At 38.3% G+C, this 21,539-nt stretch overlaps 2 protein-coding genes across 3 annotated transcripts in view; both read right to left on the bottom strand.

Annotated features, from left to right (window-relative positions):
- Positions 1–7,868, bottom strand: part of ctdspl2b (CTD (carboxy-terminal domain, RNA polymerase II, polypeptide A) small phosphatase like 2b) — a 33,950-nt gene extending 26,082 nt beyond the window's left edge. The window contains exons 1-2 of the mRNA XM_059530137.1: positions 7,690–7,868; positions 918–1,072 (exon numbers count right to left, since the gene is read on the bottom strand). Coding sequence (XP_059386120.1) covers positions 918–1,049 — 132 coding nt within the window. The 5' untranslated portion in view covers positions 1,050–1,072; positions 7,690–7,868. The remainder of the gene's footprint in view (positions 1–917; positions 1,073–7,689) is intronic.
- Positions 7,869–9,264: 1,396 nt separating this feature from the next.
- Positions 9,265–21,015, bottom strand: golm2 (golgi membrane protein 2). Of its 2 annotated transcripts, XM_059530123.1 has the most exons (10): positions 20,630–21,015; positions 14,999–15,053; positions 14,665–14,767; positions 14,430–14,520; positions 14,201–14,342; positions 14,022–14,105; positions 13,578–13,886; positions 12,839–12,967; positions 11,780–11,947; positions 9,265–10,516 (listed from the first exon to the last, which is right to left on the bottom strand). In XM_059530123.1, the coding sequence occupies exons 1-10, from the start codon at positions 20,954–20,956 to the stop codon at positions 10,440–10,442; spliced, it is 1,485 nt and encodes a 494-aa protein (XP_059386106.1). In that variant the 5' UTR covers positions 20,957–21,015; the 3' UTR covers positions 9,265–10,439. The 2 variants fall into 2 exon arrangements, with proteins under 2 accessions (XP_059386106.1, XP_059386111.1); XM_059530128.1 differs by lacking the exon at positions 11,780–11,947.
- Between the last annotated feature and the right edge of the window lie 524 nt (positions 21,016–21,539).

Here is a 21,539-nt window from a genome sequence, read left to right as displayed (position 1 = left end):
GATTATCAAAATAATCGTTAGTTGCAGCCCTAAATATAAGTGCTCCAAATTTTGGCTAAACTTGTCAAAAAGCATAAATCAGAAGCCGAAAAAGCGAAGTATAATATTTGGGGTAAGATAAACATGATGTTGCAAGAGAGGTGTCACCACCAACATGACAAAGAACTTTAAATTTAACAGATTGTTAAAGATCACAAACACAATTCAAACACCAAAGTGATTCAATTCCTAAATTACAATGATTCATCCATTTTATTCCTCAACCTTTGACGTTTTTGACATCTAAAATTTTAATTTCATTTTTAAATCACACTGGAATCAAGAATAATTGTAATCGATAAGCAGAATCTGAATTGATAAAATTCAATACCCAAACCTAGTCTAAATCTAAAAACAAAAACAAAACCTGTTCCATCATATACCATGCGATTTAAGAAATCTGTAAGGTCAAATCTGCAGACTGGCTTGAAACTTTCAATGGGGCAAAAATCTGGGCAAAAGTTGTGTAGTGTATTTCAGCCTTTAGTGTCAAAAATGTTGAGAATCACTGCCCTAAATCAAATCGATGTGATCCAGAACCCAAACAAGATAACTTAATACCTTTACTGGACATAATATGTGAAGTCCAGATTCTCCTGCAGCAGACATGCTGTCTGTTAAAGCCAAACCTACCTACTGTCATTATGAGAGCGCTGTGGAACCAAAGCTAAAATTAGAACAGGACTGAGCTCCTCAGACAAGCAGCGGCATTCCACCATGCATTTCTGGGGGAATATGATACCAGATCTTGCTTGCATTCTATTCTAGAACATTCTGGGCAACGATAATCAAAACGAAGAAAACAGCTGTAATGGTCTGGATTTGCCACGCTTGATGAACTCATGATAAAATAAAGAGAGAGGCTGCGAGAGGCTCACCTTTATGGAACTTCCATGGATGAACTTCTTGATGCTGGACAGAAGGCCGGAGTGCTTCCGCTTGGTCCGGGCCAGGCTGGGCCTGCGGGCGAGGTATGGCTGCTGAGAAGCCTTGCGCATTCTCAGCTTCATTTTGTTAAGAGTCACATGTAAGACTGAGGAGAGAAAGAAGACAAGACAGAAGCTCATACACCAGGTTTAGAAAGACAACAAAACTGTACAGAGAGAAAGAGTAACACAAGAGGAAATCACTCCATTTTACAAAAGACCTTGAAAAGTTCAACTCCATTCTCTGGTTCTCACACGCAGGTAAATGAATCAGACTTTTAATGGTTTTGAATGAATTATTGTGCTTAACTCAGTTTTTAAAAGTGCAGCACTTCAGCCAAGAGCCCTAGCCAAAGACATCTGGATCTATTCAGGCAACATATCCTCCAACATGTTTCATCATTCAGTTGAAGCACCTCCACAGCAAAGCACTCTCAACTACTAGAACGTTATCATTTCCCACATATAGAAGAACCCTAAATGCAAACACTTTTGGATGGACCTTCTTTGCAAAACTAGATACTTTGAAGTGTTTGTAGTGTAATATTTTTTGTTATTTTAATGAAAGTCAGTGGTGTCCAAAACTACACTGAAACCTGCTGACATTCAGGGACTTTCATGGACATTAGAAATAAATAATAATAAATAAACAAGAAAAGAAAAAAAGTCACAGAAACAAGCATGTACTGACACAAAGGCAAGTAAATTTAATTCTTGGCAAAACTTGTCTTTTTCAGTCATATTTATCTGTTGCTCAACCAAAGAGAAAGAAAGGTGATCATAGATCAACAGCAAGTAGCATTTTTTTGCTTAACACAAAAAAGGGGGGGGGGGGGCAGCTAATGTTTTCTTGATGTCGAGGAAGTGTCCTTCTCTTCTTTAAAGGCAACCCTGTACATTGTGGGGTGGGGGGTAATCCTGAAATTAACAACAGCACTTGGTCGTGTGTCACCCCTCCTCAAAGCATACTTATGTAACAAGACCACAAATGTGTTCTAGCATTAGTGACCCATCATGAGTTATGCCAGCTCTGACTGCACCTTCCCAATACTAGCCATGAAGAAATCGAACTAAAATGATTTAGTAAAAAATCTTTGCAGATCTAACACTGGAGTAGATTTCCTATGTCCTCCCAGATGCCTTTTTTAATAACATGCAGGATTATTTAATTTTCATAAAATAAAACCCTATAGTAGTTCACTTATCTTCTCCATCCTTCTGATTCTGAGAGAAAACTCGCCTGATGTCTGTTTGCTATAGCAACGAAGGCTACTTTCATTCCTTCGTACATTAGTTTCAACAACATTGTGAAAACATTTATCATTCAATAGAACTGTGTGTATGTATGTATGGAATTATATTTCCTTCAAAAAAAAAATTAGCGTAACTTTATAAAACTGAACATAACTTTTTCAGAAACTATCAAAAATATGCCATTACAAAAGATGAAAATTACAATGAAAATGAAAAAAATTAACTCAGTCACACAAATATAACAGGCTCTTCAAATATGCTTCATTCTTTGTTAATGTTTTTCAAAGATTCGTTTTCGTTAATCGTGGATTCTGAATGCATTGCCACAGATTTCGATTATGCTTCGCAGTTTTTCGTTTGGTGTTGACACAAACCTCTCGTGGGGGCAGGCTTAACAGTAATCTACTCTGATTGGATAGTGAGCTTTTAATGGACAGGTGCTCTCTTACCTGGAAGTACAGACGTCACTCAGTGGTGCCTGCCCATATTGGAAAGCTCTCGCGGTGATTTGCATGCAATACATCGTGCTTTGTATTACTAAATGTGTCAATAATATTTGACCTTCGATCGTCTCAGTCTGTAAAGATGAGACATCATCTTCCTCCTCCTCCAAATATTATTTACACTAAATATGTGTAAATATGATCGTCTCACTCTGTAAAGATGAGCTCTTGTCCTTCAATGCAGCTTGAAGTAAGCTTGTCTTACTGAATGACAATAATAACCCCCAACAAACTGTAGCACACTGTAACATGAAAAACTTGTATCGATGTTATTGGTTACTTCAGTAACACAAGCTTACTTCAAGCTGCCTTGAAGGACAAGAGCTCATCTTTACAGACTAAGACGATCGAAGGTCAAATATTATTTGACATATTTAGTAATACAAAGCACGACGTATAGCATACAAATCACAGTGAAACCACAAAAAACCCCCACAAAGAATAAAATAGAACTAAAGAAAAGAATACCCAAAGCCAATTTAATTTGTGATGAATCATTCAAGAATAAAGCTGCATCATCCGCTAATTGACTAATTTTTATTTTAGTGTTACCAATTGTGATACCCTTTAATTGACTATTGTTTATATGTGTGCTAAGGAACTGTGTTGCAATTAGAAACAGGTAAGGGGAAACTGGAGATTCTTGCCGAACTCCTCGTTGTAAAAAGAATCTAGGTGAAGTACCATTACTTAATTTGATAATGCTGTTTCAGTTTATAAAATTTAAATTAAATTAAATTGAAAATTAAATTTATGCATTTAGCAGACGCTTTTATCCAAAGCGACTTACAGTGCATTCAGGCTATCAATTTTAACCTATCATGTGTTCAGAGTCCTATCATGAGTTACATTTACTTCGTTACATTTACTTGAGTAATTTTTTGGGGTAACTAATACTTTTCGGAGTATATTTAAAGATGGGTACTTTATACTCTTACTTGAGTAATTTTTGGGGAAAAAATCTGTACTTTTACTTCGTTACTGTGGGCGACGCTGCTCTCGTTACTTTATCTTAATGCAATAAATGTTATAAATGCTTCAGTTTGATCCAAACTCGCCGTCTACTTTTCTCTGGGCAATGAGCGATGCCCATTCGCGAATGATTCATTCTTTTGAGTAAATTCCGTTCAAAGGCTTGATCAAACCAATTGGCAAACGAGCGAATTGGTTCATGAATCAGTTTGAATGAGTCGTTCAGTTCCCTGCCGCGTGCGCTGAGCGTTTGAAACGGTTCACTCAGAGTTGTAACATTTAGAACATCAGCAGCGTTGAAAACGTGGCTTTGGAACTGCACTGAATTGAAAGCAAATCTGCAAAGGCTATTATTTGCTTGAACATTAGATGAACACTGTGTGTGCTGTCTACTGTTTAACAGGTAATAACTTGGGCTACATTCGAATACAGTACACGATACCACTGTGACATTAGTTTGTTGTGCGTGTGTGGCTTATAACAGAGGGGAGTCAAGTTGAATGCAGCTTCCAAAAGACAAAAAATAGCCGATTAAGATTTTATTAATTTTAATACAATCACACCGGTGCGAGTACGTTTAGCAAGTCATATCATCAGCTGCTAAATTCAGATCTGTGATTTCTTGCTGGCGCTGAGCCAGAGATAGATGTGTTTTTACAGCACTGCGCATTATAACAAATCACACATGACTCTTTTGAGCTTATTAAAGCATTGGCCAATCAGAGGTGTTCCGATGAGTCATCGCTAAAATGCCAGTGCTTCCTTCACTCGCTCGCTGACTGAATACCTCTTTCTGGCGAATTCTCTCGTCAGAAACAACAAAGTGCAAATGTGTGTACGAATTTCAATGTTAAATTCACATTTAATATAAAGTCAGTCGTATTAAAAATATGTTATGGCATGACACCTATATCTGTTACTTAAGTAAACAGACAGGGTTTTATAATAAATTACATAAATTGGAGTAAAGGCTGATGAAATATATACATTTAAACACACACACATACATTACATACATTTTATCTATATATCTAAATAAAAATAGGCTCAGTATATATGACCCAAAGTAACTAGTAACTAACTACTTGAGTAGATTTTTTATCCGATACTCTTTTACTCTTACTCAAGTAACTATTCAAGAGTAGTACTTTTACTTGAGTAAATATTTCTAGAAGTACTTTTACTTTTACTTGAGTACAGTTTTTGGGTACTATACCCACCTCTGCATGTGTTCCTGGGAATCGAACCCCCAACCTTGCGCTTGATAACGCAGTGCTCTACCAATTGAGCTACAGGAACACATTTATGTGTTTATATAAACCATTTGAGCCATCTTGCAAAAAGCATCGCCAAAGCCAATTTTTCGTAGAGCCTGAAATAAAAATCTGTGAACAGCACTATCAAATTATGTTTCATTTTTTAGTGTTCCGTTTTTTTGTGATTGACTTTAAATTATTCTTTAAAAAGGTTGTTTACAATAAACACAAATTTTTAATAACATGACGTGTGCTTAATGGGAACAGGGGTGTGCTTAAAGGGTACAAACATGTACCCATTAAGCAACAGTCTGACTTTTCCAATTTAATGATGTATATCTTAACTGAAATGCTTTCGTCATTTAAAAATACATTTTTTTTTTTTAAAGTGTGAGAGATTAATCTTATTTAAACAACTTTTTGCACTGAAACCAATATCTTGTGCACTAAAAATTTCTCAATGTGGATTTTGGTGAGCTTAATAGGTACATCTCAGCCTTTTCCTTTACCACCACAAATGGTGACTCATCCACTGCCTCAAACAGACATCATGCCAAGACAGCTACCTCAAAACACTGAGCTGAAGCCTTTCTTCAAGAAGAACAGAGGCACAGTGATATTCAGCAGTCTTCAACAGCACAGTAAGAATCAATGAAGCCAAACTTCTGGTTTAAATAACATCAGCAGACATTAAACACCCTAAACAGCAGGAAATAAAACATAGATTTTATCCATCAAAATTAAATGAAGATTAATTTGCAACTATTGCTACTGTGACCCCACTGATCTCTTCCATCACAGCAGGTTTCTGAAAGTCAGTACGTTGCAAAAATGCATACATTCACAAATTAATCAATAAAATATTCACAAAGTTGGTTTGAAACAAAAACATGCCTGGACAGACCGACAGCAAATCTAAGATTGCTGACATATTTCCAAGAACTGATCTCCCTAAGGCTTTATTTTTTGTGTGTTTGCTCAGTTTGACTATGACATTTATTAAAATCTCTCTCTGAGGAGAAAATAGTCTCTCTGAGACTATCTCTCTGAGGAATCTAGAACTTTACACTTTTATAAATACATTGTAAACCTGAAAGTGTAACTGATTAACTGTTATTTAGCATTACATGTCAAAGAACGCCACAAAAAGGCTTCACAGACAATACCATTACGTAACCTGTCCCATAATAGCCGAAAAACTAGAACAAATTATCAGTGGTTCATTAGTGGGCATCGGTAAACTTCCAATGGGCCAACAAAAAGTTTACTTATTTTTGTAAATAAGTTATATTACAAGCATGTCTGAAGAAGTTTTGTTTTTCAATGCAGTTATTTAGTATTATTTACGCACCATTATAGTACTCACAAAAATAAGTTATTTAAAAATATATATTTTATTTTCATTTAAATAATTTCATATATTTTTGTAATTTCATTAATGTTTTAAAATATGTCTGAAACAAATTTATTCCATTCAGTTTAAATTTTAGCCTTTCATGTAATATTCATATCTTGCCGGTATTATTTTAATTAATGAAAAAAATTCAGTTTTAGTTTACAATAATGCTGCACTGAGTACCTTATAAATAGTGAACTCCCTGACCTGTACATTTGAATAGTAACACTTGACCAATGGTGTCTAAAGGTCTTAGTTGAACTTCTGCATGGTTTGCCAGTAATTTAGCATTTTTAACTATGACTTTACTACGAAGAACAATAAGAAATGTGACATACCGAGCTCTTGCAACTGTTTCATGGCAGGGTGTAATTAAATTAAATTTGTCATTCATTTTCTCAAACACTTATCAGCAGATCCTAAATTGTTGTATTTTCTAGTATCTTTAGAAAGGCTAGTTGTGTAGTTTTGATTTCATGAAAGATATTTTAATTCAGCAGAATGTATATAAAAAAGTGTATTTAGTTTCTACCACAAAACAGGAAGAACACATTAAGATTTCTAATGTGTAACGTTAGCTATTTTATTATCGTAACAGTGGTAGTGTCTCATAATGAAAAAGTTTGAAAACAAATGTATGTGTTGAAATTTTATCAGACATACAAAACAAAAAAAAGCCTCTGTGAGGGCCCTTGAAATAAACTTGACAATGGAATAGCAATGGTTAAGGATCCGCTGCCCTACAGTCAAATAACTACAGTCAGACCTTAGAAAAATAAGAAAAGAGAGACAACACATTACGTGTTAACACACCATAACTGTTTAACCTTATCAGACACTTAAGAAAAAATGAAATTCAACCGCTGAAACCTGAACACAGTGTGGTGGTGGGCGGGAAACACACGCTGAAGAGATTCTGTACGGAAGACGAGCAACTTTCTCACGATTTCCCTGTTTAACCAGACGTTGAGAGTAACTGTCCACACAATGATTACACGACTCCACAGCCCGTGAGATGTATTTCTACACGCAGCAAACGCTCTGAACACATCTGTGCATGTCTGTCTTCAACGTAGGACACATGCAAGCATTCTCTCCGTAGGAAACCAGCCTCTCGCGACCCGCTGTTAATAGAAGAAGCCTCGAATGCCATTCAAAACAACTGGCAGCGTTCTAATGACAGAGAAAACGCGGGAACGACTCGCGAAAACAGCAGCTACCTCGCCGCGGGTTTAGGTACTACGGGAGCGAACCACCGCGAAACATTACCGACCGGAGCAAACAGGCGGGGGTTTTGGGGGGACCCCATCCCCACAAGCAATAGAGACGGGGTAATAACTTACTAGACGAATCTCCAGGGATCGAGTCGCAGAATCACGGTCGTTTTCAGGGCTGCTGACACTTGCTGTTTTTTTGCGTGCCCCTTCAGACGAGGTTCACCTCTGTCTTCCCCGCACCTCTGGACGCCATTTCCCGCCTCCGTACCCAGAGTCAACGGCAAGTACCCGGATGAAGAAGAGGGCGCATGCGTATTGCGGTGCGCATCCCACACCCCCTTTCTGTTGTTCCGAATATCAAAACAATATTGAGGCTTCGCAGTGCGACAGGTTTAGCTTACAGTAACGCTACCCATTTTAAAAAACAACACTTTACAATAACGAGACTCACATAAAAATGCAAAGGGTAAAGTAATTCCGTTTCAAATTCAAATTCCGTTGAGTCAGTGTCGGGATTCACCAGGTAGCCTGTCAGGTAAACTAACAAAGATTTCAGTATCACTCATTTAATTATTCTGACAGGAATGTAGCAGACTGAGTACTAACTAATGTGCGCTAGCATTAGCATCGGATTTATTTATGCTTAGCTCATCGACAACAAGCCGCCAGTGGAAACGGAACAAGCGCAGAGTATGAGATGAGAAGGAAAGGCACGTTCTGGTTGTCATGGCAATACCGTTACTAAGCACTTCGGTGGAATGCCTGTGTATTCCTGAATGAAGCGAATTCCATTCCACGTTAGATGCCATCTTTTCATACAAAGGCATTCCTTATAAATATGTCTTAGAACAAAATATTTTGAAAGATGGTCAATCTTAGGTACAAATTTAAACGTTCTTAATGCAAACAGACAATAATACTTTACAGAAAAAAAGAAACATTTTATTGTTACCGTAATATAACCATTTATGTTTGTTAAGCAGCCTGGGACAAATGAATGAATATTTCTGGGTGCTCTTGATGCTAATACTTTCTAGACTTCAAGGCACAATATGTAAGATGTTGCCGCTAGAGGGCGCGAATTCAAAACAAACAAAGGAGTAGTTCGATGACACCGTGACTGACTGGGATCATGGGAGTTGTCGTCTTCATCCCCACAACTGATGAATCCGAAGGGACTCAGAACTCAGATGACTCAGATGTTCATGGATGAGCTAATATAATAAAGATGTATTAACATCGTAGTATGACGCAGGGTGAGGCTGAAAGCCGTCAAAGTGAAACAAAGACGCTGAAGTAATTGCCAATGAGGGATAAGCGTGACACACAGCTCGAAAGCAGCGGAGCCTTTATTATGCCACAGTCGACGGCGCCCGCTTTTACCGGTATAGCAAAACTTTTTTTTTACCATACTAGATACATTTGAAAGTTATGTTATAATGCTCCTCTGTGCGGTCGTCACCATTATAACATGTTTTGCGTTTTATTAAAGCGTCTTTGGTGATCTATGTTTTCTACAAAACAAAACCAGAAATCGAATTTGCATGACGTCATTTGGCAGGTGACGCAATGACCAGGAACGAGTCACTATTTAAAATAACAATTTCTCTGGATTTAAACATTCTTCGCAACATTTGGGATAATATAAGTACACAAATCAGCAAAATATAGAACCCTGTTCTAGTGTTTTTTGGGAATAAAAAAAAATACATATTGTGCCTTTCAGTCACAGTGATAGGATTTGTACTTTTCCCAAAACAGGACCTGTTTATTTGAAATATAGAATATTTTGTTAATTGTTATACTTGGATTGCACTGCACAGCTGTGTAAGAGAGCCCAAACATCCATGTGACAGATCTCAAAAACAATCACAATCTATAAGAGTACATTCAGTATGCCAACCCTACCAAATTTTGCTTAGTTATGAAACAAACATAAACAGTTAGGTCTATGATCATTATGTCCTTTTGAGAGTTTAAAAATTTTACAGCATTCATTGACACTCAGATTTCTCCTTATATGTACTGTACAGCTACCAGTAAGAAAAGAAGCAGGCCAACAGCTGTGATGAGTTTAGTCTGGGGTATTGCTTTTTTCCATTTTCTTGATGATCTACTGGCTGATTTACAAATGCTGCCTTATGCATGCAACAATGACCTTACAAGACTCCATGTGCACTTTGTGAGTGCTCTTTCAGAATAAGAAACAGTATTTAAAAAAAAAAAAAAAAAAAACACGTCTGACCAATTGGTGTCATTATGAGCGAAAGAGAGGTTAAAAAGTTGAACAGCAACTTCCCATTGTTTATACTTCAATTTAGCAACACTTTTCCAAAAAGATAAAGAGAGGGGGAAAACTGGTGTTGTAGAGGTCCTTTACACCAGTAGTATCAATATGTTCCACTATGTTAATCTAACAGAGAAATGGTACTTCTCGATTATCTATTCACAGTAGTGTCCCCCAGTCCCTGGAGAAGCGATTTTATTATCCAAAAAAAAACAACAACAAAAAACATTTGTATAATATATTAGTTCCAAATCCCATTTAGGATAGACCTGTGCTACAGATGGGGGCAAAAAAACAAACATGAAAACAATACGCTCAGAGTATGTCATGTGCAAGCAAACATTTTCAGCAGATCATGAAATCACTGTCGTATTTAAGTTGATTTAAATTCTTTGCAGTCACTGATTTCACAGCCGCAACCACTGAAACTCGTTCATCTCTGAAGACAATGAAATAGTTTGAATAGTCTGAATGTCTCCTATCATGATACCAAAATTGCAGGTGAAATCCAAAGTTCCTCTTCCTGGCTTGGCTACTTCACTGTCAAAAGCATCCAAAGTTCAATGTAAAGGATTTTTGAGAGGTTGCACTACAGGACGTCAATGGCTTGATGTCGCTTTCCATAATCCACAACCCTTTCACCTGGAGCTTCCCGATCTTCATCATCTGAAAGATACAACAGGGATAATTACAATTCAGTGATTACGATTACAACAATGGCTGATTAACTAACTTTTACGGGTGAAGAAAAATATGCCTATGCACATTTAAACTAATAATAGTGAACGCTACCATGGCCACATACACACTGCTAAGTTTTGGGAGTGACAACCACATTGTCTGAATCCTGCAAGTTAGGGCTGTAAAATAATTTGGTATCAATTAATCGATTTTACAGCCTACTGTAAATATTCTTTTTGTTTACTAACAAATTTCAGATGGTAATTTTTGTCAAAAATGTCAAGTAAAACGGCATGCAATATGCGCTAACTTAATGCAATGTGCAATACACGTCAATGGTCTGTGTAAAATTAATTCAACTTAAATACATTTAAAAAATTAAAATATTACCAACACAAGTTTCACAACAACTTCTGAAAGTGAGCAGCAGTGTTTTACTGCAACTCTGAATAAAAAATAAATAAATGTCAAATCCTAGAATGTAATTTAATATTTATTAACTCTCAATATGGTATATTAGTTATAATCAACCAGAAAACGTCAAATTACCAAATTGTTTGAGTTATTGCAAATATACTTGTTATTTAGAAATATCATGCAGCCCATGGTGTATGCATACGGAACAGAAAAGTACAGGATTCATTCTTGCACTTACATGCAGTGGTCATTCCCTAGACTTTGAATTGTGAACATGGCCACAGAGACATATGGTTTATAACCGTCACAAGAGTTAAGTGATACAGATGCTGGCAAAATGCATTAAGATGGCCCAGTCTACAAGCCTAAACAGCAGTGACTTCAAAACAACTCGTTTAAAATATCAAATCCCTGGTGAAAAAGATCCAACACAGGTGTTGTGGTGTTGATGGCACAGGTGTCACATGCACCGAAAACACAATAACTCTACACACAAGCATGCTGATTAGTACAGACAATGACTGGAATGAGGCATGCTGGGAGAGAAGGTTCAGTCTCATAACCACAAGGTCCGGTAAGGTTAAAGAGCTCACATTCATAACTTTCTCTCTCATTCACACATGCTCTCAGCACACTGAGGTGAGGGCTTCCTCCTCGATTGACCCCTTCAACAAGTCTTTCAAGCATTAGGCCAAATGGGCTGACAGTACTTCAGTATGCTGTGAGCCCATGATGACTGAACCAGCAGCTTAATTTAGCAGCACAGCAACAGCACAAGGGACAGGGAGAGGAGACGGAATAGCAAAGCAGTCGCATTCCCCCTTGGCTCACCTTGGACGTCTTCCTCCCCACCATCACCATCCTCTTCCTCATTGTAGGCCAGCTCGGCCTGCTTGTCTGCCTCATACTCACCCACGTTGCCATCATCTCCGTTATAGTCCGCCAGCTTATTGCCGTGTTGCGGATCTACAGGAGACTCATTTTCATCAAAGAAACGGCCTGCAGAGGCAGAGAAGGGCCCCATCAGGAAAGAGCAAGAAAGAAAAGGGAAAGAAAAGACGGAGCAAAAATTCTAAGTAGTAGAAGACGGGGGAAGAAGGACATTAAGGGAATAGTAAACGAAAGCACAGAAAGGCAGACAGATCAGAAGCATATTCACTAGAAAATAAAGCTAAAAATGAAGCTACATGGAATGTAATTGCTTATGCCGTAATTTAGGCCCAAAGGAAATAAAAATCAACTGAGGACTACTGAGGAATGGAGCTGGTGGTCGAGGAGTTCACACAGAAGAGAGGAGGGCTGGGTGGGATTGGGTACATGATGGTGTGGAGGAGTTTAGCAGGCGGAGCAAAGTCAGGCAGTGCAGTAATTAGCAGAGAACCAGATTCTGTTGCATCAAACCCCAGAGAGAGTCTTAAAAGAATGTTTCACCCAAAAATGAAAATCATTTACTCAGCATTGTGTGATTTTTAAACCATATTTATTTTTGTGGAAACACAAAAACTTGAGTGAGAATTACCATCAACTTGTGCAATTTGGTCATTCAAAAGCAGCTTGAACATTCAGAATTTTGTGTTCCGCGCAGAGTGTAAAATAAGGTTTTAAATGACGACTTGTGTGAGCTATTTTTTTTTAAGTTGGGAGAGCCTAAAGACATGAATGTAGCCAATTGGCTCTTTACGGAACCTTTATGGAAACTCCCACATATGAGAATATTTGAAAGTAAAGTCACATGTCACAGCTTCTGGGTCCACTAATGCTGTGCTGTAGTACAACCAAAAATCCTGATTTTAGAAGAGGCTTGAACCCAGAAACAGTATTTGATGTCATGACTAAGCAAGTGGAAAGCTGAAGCTTTGTCTTGCTATCTTTGTACAATTTAATACTCACTCTGACGATGACGTGGAAGGTCAGCAGGCGCAAGATCCCTGCCCTTGTGCTGGTCAATGTGTTTGGGAAGGACCGGAGCTGGTTTAGGAGGAGGAGGAAGTCCAACTCCCTCTGCCTTTAAACCTTCAGCTAGTGAAACAAGGACAGACACAGCACTGGATATTAAAATATTATATTTCTGTAAGTAGATGTCACTTAATGGTGTGATTCTAATCTCCATTATTCCCATGTGAAAAAACAGTTTAAATAAAATTAAACTTCAATTAATGACAGGGTCACATAGAAAATAAGAAAGATGTAAACAGGACATTTTCTCCCCAGCAAGAAAAAAAAAGAGGTAATAATGAAAGAATTGTTTAAATGAAAGAACAGAAGCTGTACTACATGGCTATCCCAGTACAAAAATAAAACAATATTTCCATTGTCTGAAGGTGTGTGAGCAAACAGTGTTTTAAAAAAACTTTTAGTAATATCATCCAGAAATTGAGAAAACTGATGCAAAAAGATTGCATCTATAGTAAAAAAAAAAAAAAAAAAAAAAGTATTAATAAAAATACTTTCAGAAAACGATGAGGAGTCATTTTAATACAGTTCTGCATTGTGTATCACGCAATAATGGAATCCTTACGGCTATGTATTTGAGTATATGTCTGGGTCCTGCATCATATTTCTAAGACAACAAACAACAGAGAGGTGTTAGTATAAGCAATATAAGCACAGATAAAACATGAACTCTCACCTCCCAGTTGTCTGCGCTGCTCCCCAAACTCATCTGCCTTTATAGCTGCCTTAATATCTTTGTCAAACAGCATGGGTTTGTCCGCCACCGGCTTCGGAAGCTGTTGCTGCAAAGGTATGTCGTTGTTCCCCAAATGCAGTTTTTCATCATGGGGCATGTCCGGTAGATCCAGCGGTTCCCCGCGGACCAAATCATCCCCTGGTCTGGCACCAGCTCCAGCCCCGAACCCTGCCCTCTCCTCCTTCAGCAATGCTGCAGCTTCCGCGGGCTCCATGTGCTTCTGCGGCGTGATGGCTGGCTTCTTTAGGGCTGGAGAAACATGAAATGTGAATATGAAGTAATTTTTTTTCTTTTCTGCATGCTTCAGAGTTTTTTCTCTCTGTTACTCATCAGCAAGATGACTATTGTGTAGTTTATTTAAATCTTTTAATTTGTGATACTCACCAAAATGTGCATCTTCTATCTTGCCTACTTCACTGTCCTCAATGCCAGGCATTCCAGCATCGCTACCAGGTTTACCCATATCATCTTGAGTGTATGTGATGGGGGGTAAAAGCAAAAGAATGAGATTTTCTTTCAACCAAAGTGTTTATGCATCTGCTCACTGAGGCTTTTCCTACTACCTTTAAGAAGTGGGCCATCATTTCGCCGTGCAGCCACTGTGTGGTGCTCTGCAGTGTCCTCCTCTTTTCTTTTGATGGATTGATCAAGATCCACCTCCACCTGCTGACCCCCTGTGTCCACTTTACGATTCTCTAATAAACTCTGCAATGAAGAAATTTTTTGTTTTATGCAAGATATAGTGTGTTAGTGGAGCCAAGTTGCAGTTTAAACAAGTCATTCATATCCCACCTGTCTGAGTTTTGCTGCCTCTTCTTCTACTCTTTTTTTGCTCTCTTCGTATTCTGCCTTCAGCTCGGCTATTTGTTGGCCACACTGCAAGCTGCAATGCACATATTATATAATAGATTTACATTTGCATGATCAACTAGTCTAACATTTTAACAAATCCCTTATGTAGGAATGGAAGGGCATAGAAAACAAGACCCCTTTTTCTGGGTGGGGGTCCACCAGTGTTTGTATTCACCTCTCATATTCTAGCTTCTTTTCCAAATGGGTGCTGTTTTTCCGCACTTCCCTCAGTTGGTCTTCCTGTCGGATGACCTCCTGCCTCAACTCCTTTACCTGCTCTGTAAATGTGTATACACACACATTAGATCGGCAGTCCAAAACACCACAATATGAAAATATCAGCCAACCATAATTTACCATAATTTGTTTACATCAGTGTGGAGTAGAAGACTGTATGAGAAAATGTACAAAAATAGTGGTGTACATCACTTGCATACCCCACCACAACCCTGTTCCACTAACACAGAGGCGATGCTGGGAAGCAGCACCCTCTAGTGAGCACTTCTTACCTTTCAGTCTGTGAATCTCTGACATCTGGGCGCTGATATCATTTTGCATCTTATTCTGGAAAGCAAAAAAAAAGGTGAAACCAGGATTGCTATATTATACAAACATTATATTTGTAGAATATACAATGATTCCTGCCATATGAGATTTTAAGGGTTTAGTCAGAAAAAAAACGGACTGAATAACTTAACGGACTTAAATACCTAAAAGCAAATACAACTATTTGCCATTTAAAATCATACAAAATGGATAAACAGAATACAGCACAAAATGGTAAACGACGTAACAGTATACATATACATAACTGTCTATATGATATTTGTTTAATATTCAGTCTTTATACCATTTTATTTTCTTACATTTTACTTTTTCCCCCAATTTCCAAAATGCCAACTACCCAAATTTTTATGTGCTATAATCAAGTTTTGATTATTTATATGGCAAACCTTAATTTTTAGCATCAAATACTAGTCTTCTATAATGTTATTATAATATTAATGTTGAAAACCAACAGAGAGAATACTTTACTAATTATTACTTTTTTTTCTTCCCCTGGCCATTTTGAACCCATGAGAAACTCTGTGAAGCTGCCTACACTCTACAGCATCAGTTCTTTTATGGGTCAAAAAGTATTGTTTTCCAATTCCTTTTCAATGATCCACAGTAAGAGAATTCAATCTCCAGAGCTTTACTGCTGTAAGAGAGGCGGCTGTGATTTTGTGATAGGATTGAGAGGGGGAAGCTCAGAGGGAAGTGTGATCAAGATGACAAATTCACTGAGGGGGACGTGGACACAGTCAGAGCTTGAGTTTGCTGAGATCAGAGACCTGGCTCAAAGCACAAGACAAGGTGATAGTCAGAAAGGCAAATTAAGCTGCAAGGGCAACGGACATAAGGACTGAGCACAGGGGCCCGATAAGCCTTGAGCTACTGCTACTGACAGAAGGAAATACAGCAAAATAGCAGTTTACTGCACGGTCTGTTTGCAGAACCCACTGACAATGCTGACACTAGCTCAGCTCAATGTCTATGCATGCTCATCCTAAATACTTAGGAGCCTCCAGTGTGTTTGTTTCCCAAACCAAAGCCTCCATCTATTACTCTTTTGATACCTAAGAGGATGCAGAGGCTTGCAGTTACTCTCAGGCACAATGAAGCCAAAGAGGTATATAATACCTAGAGAAAACTGTTTGCATTCCTATTCATCTCAGTGACAGCTGCTGAACTGGCATCTACCAACTGGAAACTAAAAGCCAGACCTTACACTGACCCGTACACTAGGAGCACACTTCTGCTGATTCCACTAATATGCTGATCAGTCACCCGATTTAAAGTGGAAATTAATGGAGGAATCACACACAGGACAGAGGTCAGTAATTAAAGCATCAATGTCACCCTGTGAAGAAAACAGCCGATCTCAGCACCCTTCTCATCAGCAGGTGAGAGAGTAACAGGAGCTCACTGCATCACTACCACTCTTTTACAATATTTGGCTCAGGGCAACAACCACTCACAGATCCATAGACTTGAAGAACTGATCTTCATCCATAACAATTAGGACTTTAAATAAAACTAAAGTCAATATGAAGTGGCTGTTACATACGAAGATGGAACCACGTACATGGAAGGGAGAGATTTCCTATTTAAAATAACCTTCATAGATGGATAGTGCACAATTACACCAGGGACATGTATTAAAGTAGCGAGAGCCAATTTTGATTTCATGTTTACTTCGCATTTACTCTCCTTTTAAAGTCAACACTTGATCATGCTGACAAATTGACCAGCATACCATCTAAATACCATTGGTTGCAGGTTGTAGTACAAATATTCATCATTCCATCACTTCGACCCATCAGGTTGGTCATTTTCTATAACCATCTTATTTTTACACCTATTGTTATCCATAGGTGAAAAATATAATACTGTTTAATAAAGTGTATAAATCAAAAATATTTTATAAAATAAATGGTGCCATGATATTTAAATACACCGTTTGCAAACTAACAAAACAGTATGTTACATAACAGAAATATCTGTAAAGTCAAAACTGGGTTGGTTCAGTTCTGCTAACATTTGCAATTCAGCTCCAGTAGCCCACAAGCTTCAGAAACAACTTCCTTACTGAGATATCAATTATTTGCAAAGGGTCCTATGCTTCACAGCTTCATTCTATTTCCTACATCATAAAACATTTACTAGAATGATTAATAATTCAAAAAGAATATGGCTGATTTTTTTTCCATCATAAACAACCTGAAGATCCAAAGGCGATGATCTTTCATAATAGGGTTGCTACTGCCCAGAAAGAAACCCATGTTTCTTCATTGACAATCATTCACTACAATCAATATTTCAGACCAATTTTATTCCCAAACTACATATGAATTACTATATTATATTTCACCAATACTCAATTTATCTGGAGAGCCCTTGACATGTCAATGGCCCAGCTATACAGGTCGCGTGCTCTCATCTGAGCAACTGCCATTGAGATGAATGGCAATGCTAATAGTTAACTCTTTGGACAGAGCACAAAGCAAAAGTGAACAGGAAAGGATGAGTGAATAGGTGTGTCTATGTGTGCATATGGTCTCCACCTTTGCTTTACAGGACAGGAAACAGGATGACATTCCCAGAAGGGAACAGATCCTATTCCTAAACCAATGACACATGGACAAAGTATAAAATGACACCATGAAAGGCATAAAATTTGACACAAATATAAGCTTTATTTTTCAGGTACATTATGTGTACTTAGCCTTATTGAATTAACAAATATAAAAAGTGAAACACTATATACATCAATTGCACATTGATTCTAATGAAATCAAATGTATTAAAATTCTTCAGTCAAGAGTTTTGCGTTTTGTCGTTTAATTAACATTAAAAGAAAAGTTTACCCATAAATGAAAATTCTGTCATCCGTCCGTCAATTCTGTCATAGTGTTTTCTACCAGAATTTACTCACTGTCAGGTTGTTTTAAACCTGAATGGGTTTCTTTTTATGTTGAATATTATATTAAATTCAATGGGGACAAGTTACTGTTTGGTTACTCAAAAGATCTTATTTTGTGTTTAGTACAAGAAAGAAATTAATACAGGTTTGGGACAACATGTGAGTAAATGATGACAGAATTATCATTTTTTGGGTGAACTATCCCTTTAATAAAAGTCGGCAGCATGTTTCGTCTCCTGTCCCTTTAAGAGCTGCATGCATCAGTGTTTCTCTCAACGGTTTACTTTCACTTAAGACATAAGCAACTGTGTTCATATGAACACCTTGTGGGTTTTAGACAGTATTAGCGCAATCAGATGCGATACACGATTTAGTTCAGTAATTAGGAGCAATTTGACATGCTTTTAATGTGTGCGTGCTTCAGGTGTATGCAGTGGAAAAAGCATATCAGAACAGCACGCATATGAAATGTTTAACAAGGCAAGGCTTTATAGCAAATAATGTACTTTTTTTCATGATTTTCTTACTAAATATTAATAAGCAACACATTAGTTTGAGGGTAATAGTGAGATTTGGTAAACTAAAGTGTGACTGGGAAATTTAAATAAACTAAAGAAAAATGGCTAACATACAGCCAAATACATCAGGACGCATGCTATAAATCAACATTTTCAGTTAATTCAGACTGTACAAGGTTGCAAAGCTTCAGGGTGCCTCCTAAAACAAGAACACATTTTACAAGTACTGCTATAGGCAATGAACGTGAAAGGGTAATAATCTATAAAGGGGCCTGAGTGAGCAATTTGACCAAACATTTGCTGCAGCACAGCATCAATCTATAAAAGTACAGGGCATCCAAATGCACATGGAATATCAATGCTCATATACCCCATTCCCCTTTCCAGGTAGACAAAACCTAGGCAGAAATGAGTCTCAAAATCGAGCTTCTGCAAAAGTGACATCTTCCACTTCACCCTCTTCTCACAATAACCAAGGCAATTGATCCATTTACTGTAAACCACAGGTTGAAAATGACAACGGAGAAGAGACAGGAGTGCTATAGAACAATAAATGGAATGAATGCCATTTAAAGTACTCTCACATATATATTCCTCCTAAAAGTTATTTACAAAATAATCAATCATGACTGCTTTCTAGCCCTTAGTAACAACAAACACCAAACAATTATGTTGATATAATATCAAGAATAAAAAGAGAGACAGAGGGCAGTGTGGGAAGACCTGGAGACATGAAGGAGCGTGGGGGGTGCTTTCATCCCTGGGCACACAGATGGGCCCTGACCATGAGCTCTCAGCTGTGTCACACAACCACAGGGATGCCCACGGCTTGAATCCATAAAGAGCAGCATGCTCTCTGTCCTGTCTGCTCACATTTTTAGTGTAATGATGTGCAGATATACAGTATATCAAGACACTCATTCTTTACTTAAACAGACCAACTTAACACAAACATTTAAAAGGTGAACACCCATATTTTTACATTTTATATATAGTTTGTGGACAGAATTTTTATGGGAAGCCTGTATTTATTCCTGTTTCACTGAAAATAAAGAAGCACAGCAAAAGTCAGTGCTGCCGTCTGTCACACAAAAGGAAAACTGTCTTATCTGCAGACACAACTAGTAGAACATGCACAAAGGGAACAGTTAACTTTTTTTAGAGAAAGTATGTAATCTACTTTTAAACGCACGGTGTATAAAAATAAAATAGGTCAGTGAAACATACTATACTGCCGGAAAAACTGAATGTTTCCTGAAACAAGGCACTATTAACTAAGACAATCACCTACACAACTTTGTTTGCATTAACTAAGCAACACCAGAAATAATTCAACCTTCTCCTAATGCCCAAAGGGCTAAACAAACAGACTTACAGGATGTGCACTGATCATAATAGAGAGACATTTCCAATGGCCGTGTTTCCCAAAAGCACTGTAATCCTAAATTGATCGTAGCTCCATTGGAGACAATTGGTTCTACGATCAACATAGACTTATGATCATTTTGGAAACCGCAGCCATGGTTAGTCATTGTTTTAGATAATGCCACCTGGAGTCATTATTCTAACCATCTACATCATACTGAAGAGAAACATACTGAATTCCCTCACAATTGCATAACATCTGCAACTCTGCGAAGAATTATACAGATATGGCCAATGGTCAGCTCAGCATAATAACGTTCTCAACTCATGGTCAACATTTTGTGCATTTGCTAAACAAACAGGTTTATGCAATATTTATTTAATTCACAACCACTGGTTAACTGGATTTGAAAAAGATACCAAAAACCTTGAAAATGTCAGATAGTTTATTAGTCTGGACGACAAATAGGTCTTTCACTATAATAAAATGTGATGATAATGAAAGTAGTCAATTAAAGTAATTAAGTGTTACTGAGGAAATCTAGCCTTTAATATTGAAGGTCCCATGTTGGCTGAGAGTCTGGGTGGGAGGTCTGTAATGTTTGAAAACCCCTGATCAGTTCTGTCAGAAGTACCCAAGCAAAACAATAGTTTGCAAGGATGTAAGGCATGACAGTGGCTGGAAACACAGACAGAATGTAAATCTTTAATGCATGTTCACCTCATACAGCACAGTAGTGATGTGCCTGTTTTTATAAATGAAACCCTCGTGTTCCTTTTCCCTCACCAACCTTCTCATCGGTGCAGGCTTTGACCAGCGCATCCCTGGCCTTCAGCTTGCTCTCCAGCACACTGTGGTCTCCGTCCTTCTGGTCGATCTGTTTCCGGTGCGTGTCCACCTGCATCATCAGCTCGGAGTTTCTCTTCTCCAGGCGCGAGCGCGCCGCGTCCGTGCGCTTCACCTGCGTCTGCATCTCGGCCAGCTCGTCCAGCAGCCGCCCGTGTTTAGTGGATACGCTCCAGTAGTTGAACGACACAATGACGATAATCACCAATAACATAATCAGGATGAAGGACGGGAGGCGACCTCCACGTCGATTCGCGCCGAAGCCGATCATCGTTTAATCGAAGAGGCGCACAGATCACGAACTCTGGCTTTGTGTGAGTCTCGCACAATAAACTACTGCTCCGCTAAGTTATCGATCTTGAAAGATTTCTGTTGTTCCCCAATAGGCTTACAGCAACCTTGAAGTGTTCTGAAGTTGAAAACACGATTACTTTGACGGTTCCCCCGTATCCCTTCCGCACAGTTGGCGACTTCAAGTTTTTCCTTGTTTGCATTCAAGCAACGCCACCGTCAGTAACGTTGGATCAAACACATCAACACACGCAAGGCGACGTGGCCTATGAGAGCTGAAGCGAGCTAACGGCACACAGCCATGAGCTTTCCATTCTCCGCCTGATTCTACAGCGCTTAATTACGCATTTTTATTCGGTTACGGTCATCTCTGGAGATCTGCCGTCATGCTCGTGTGATAAATACACTTCTGAAAGCACGGTTCGGCTGTAGGCTGTTAGCTATAACCTCGCTAAAGTAGCAAGCGTGGAGCAAACAGCCGCGGGAAATCTTCAGTTCAACAACGCGATACCGATTTCTTCTGAACACACAAAGCCAACTCGAAATTGAACATGTAAACACAT

This window comes from Carassius carassius, chromosome 3 (genome assembly GCF_963082965.1).
Source record: "Carassius carassius chromosome 3, fCarCar2.1, whole genome shotgun sequence".
In the NCBI taxonomy this organism is placed as follows: Eukaryota; Metazoa; Chordata; class Actinopteri; order Cypriniformes; family Cyprinidae; genus Carassius; species Carassius carassius.
The sequence above is the reverse complement of the archived record's forward strand: the minus strand, read 5'-3'. Positions and strand labels throughout refer to the sequence as shown.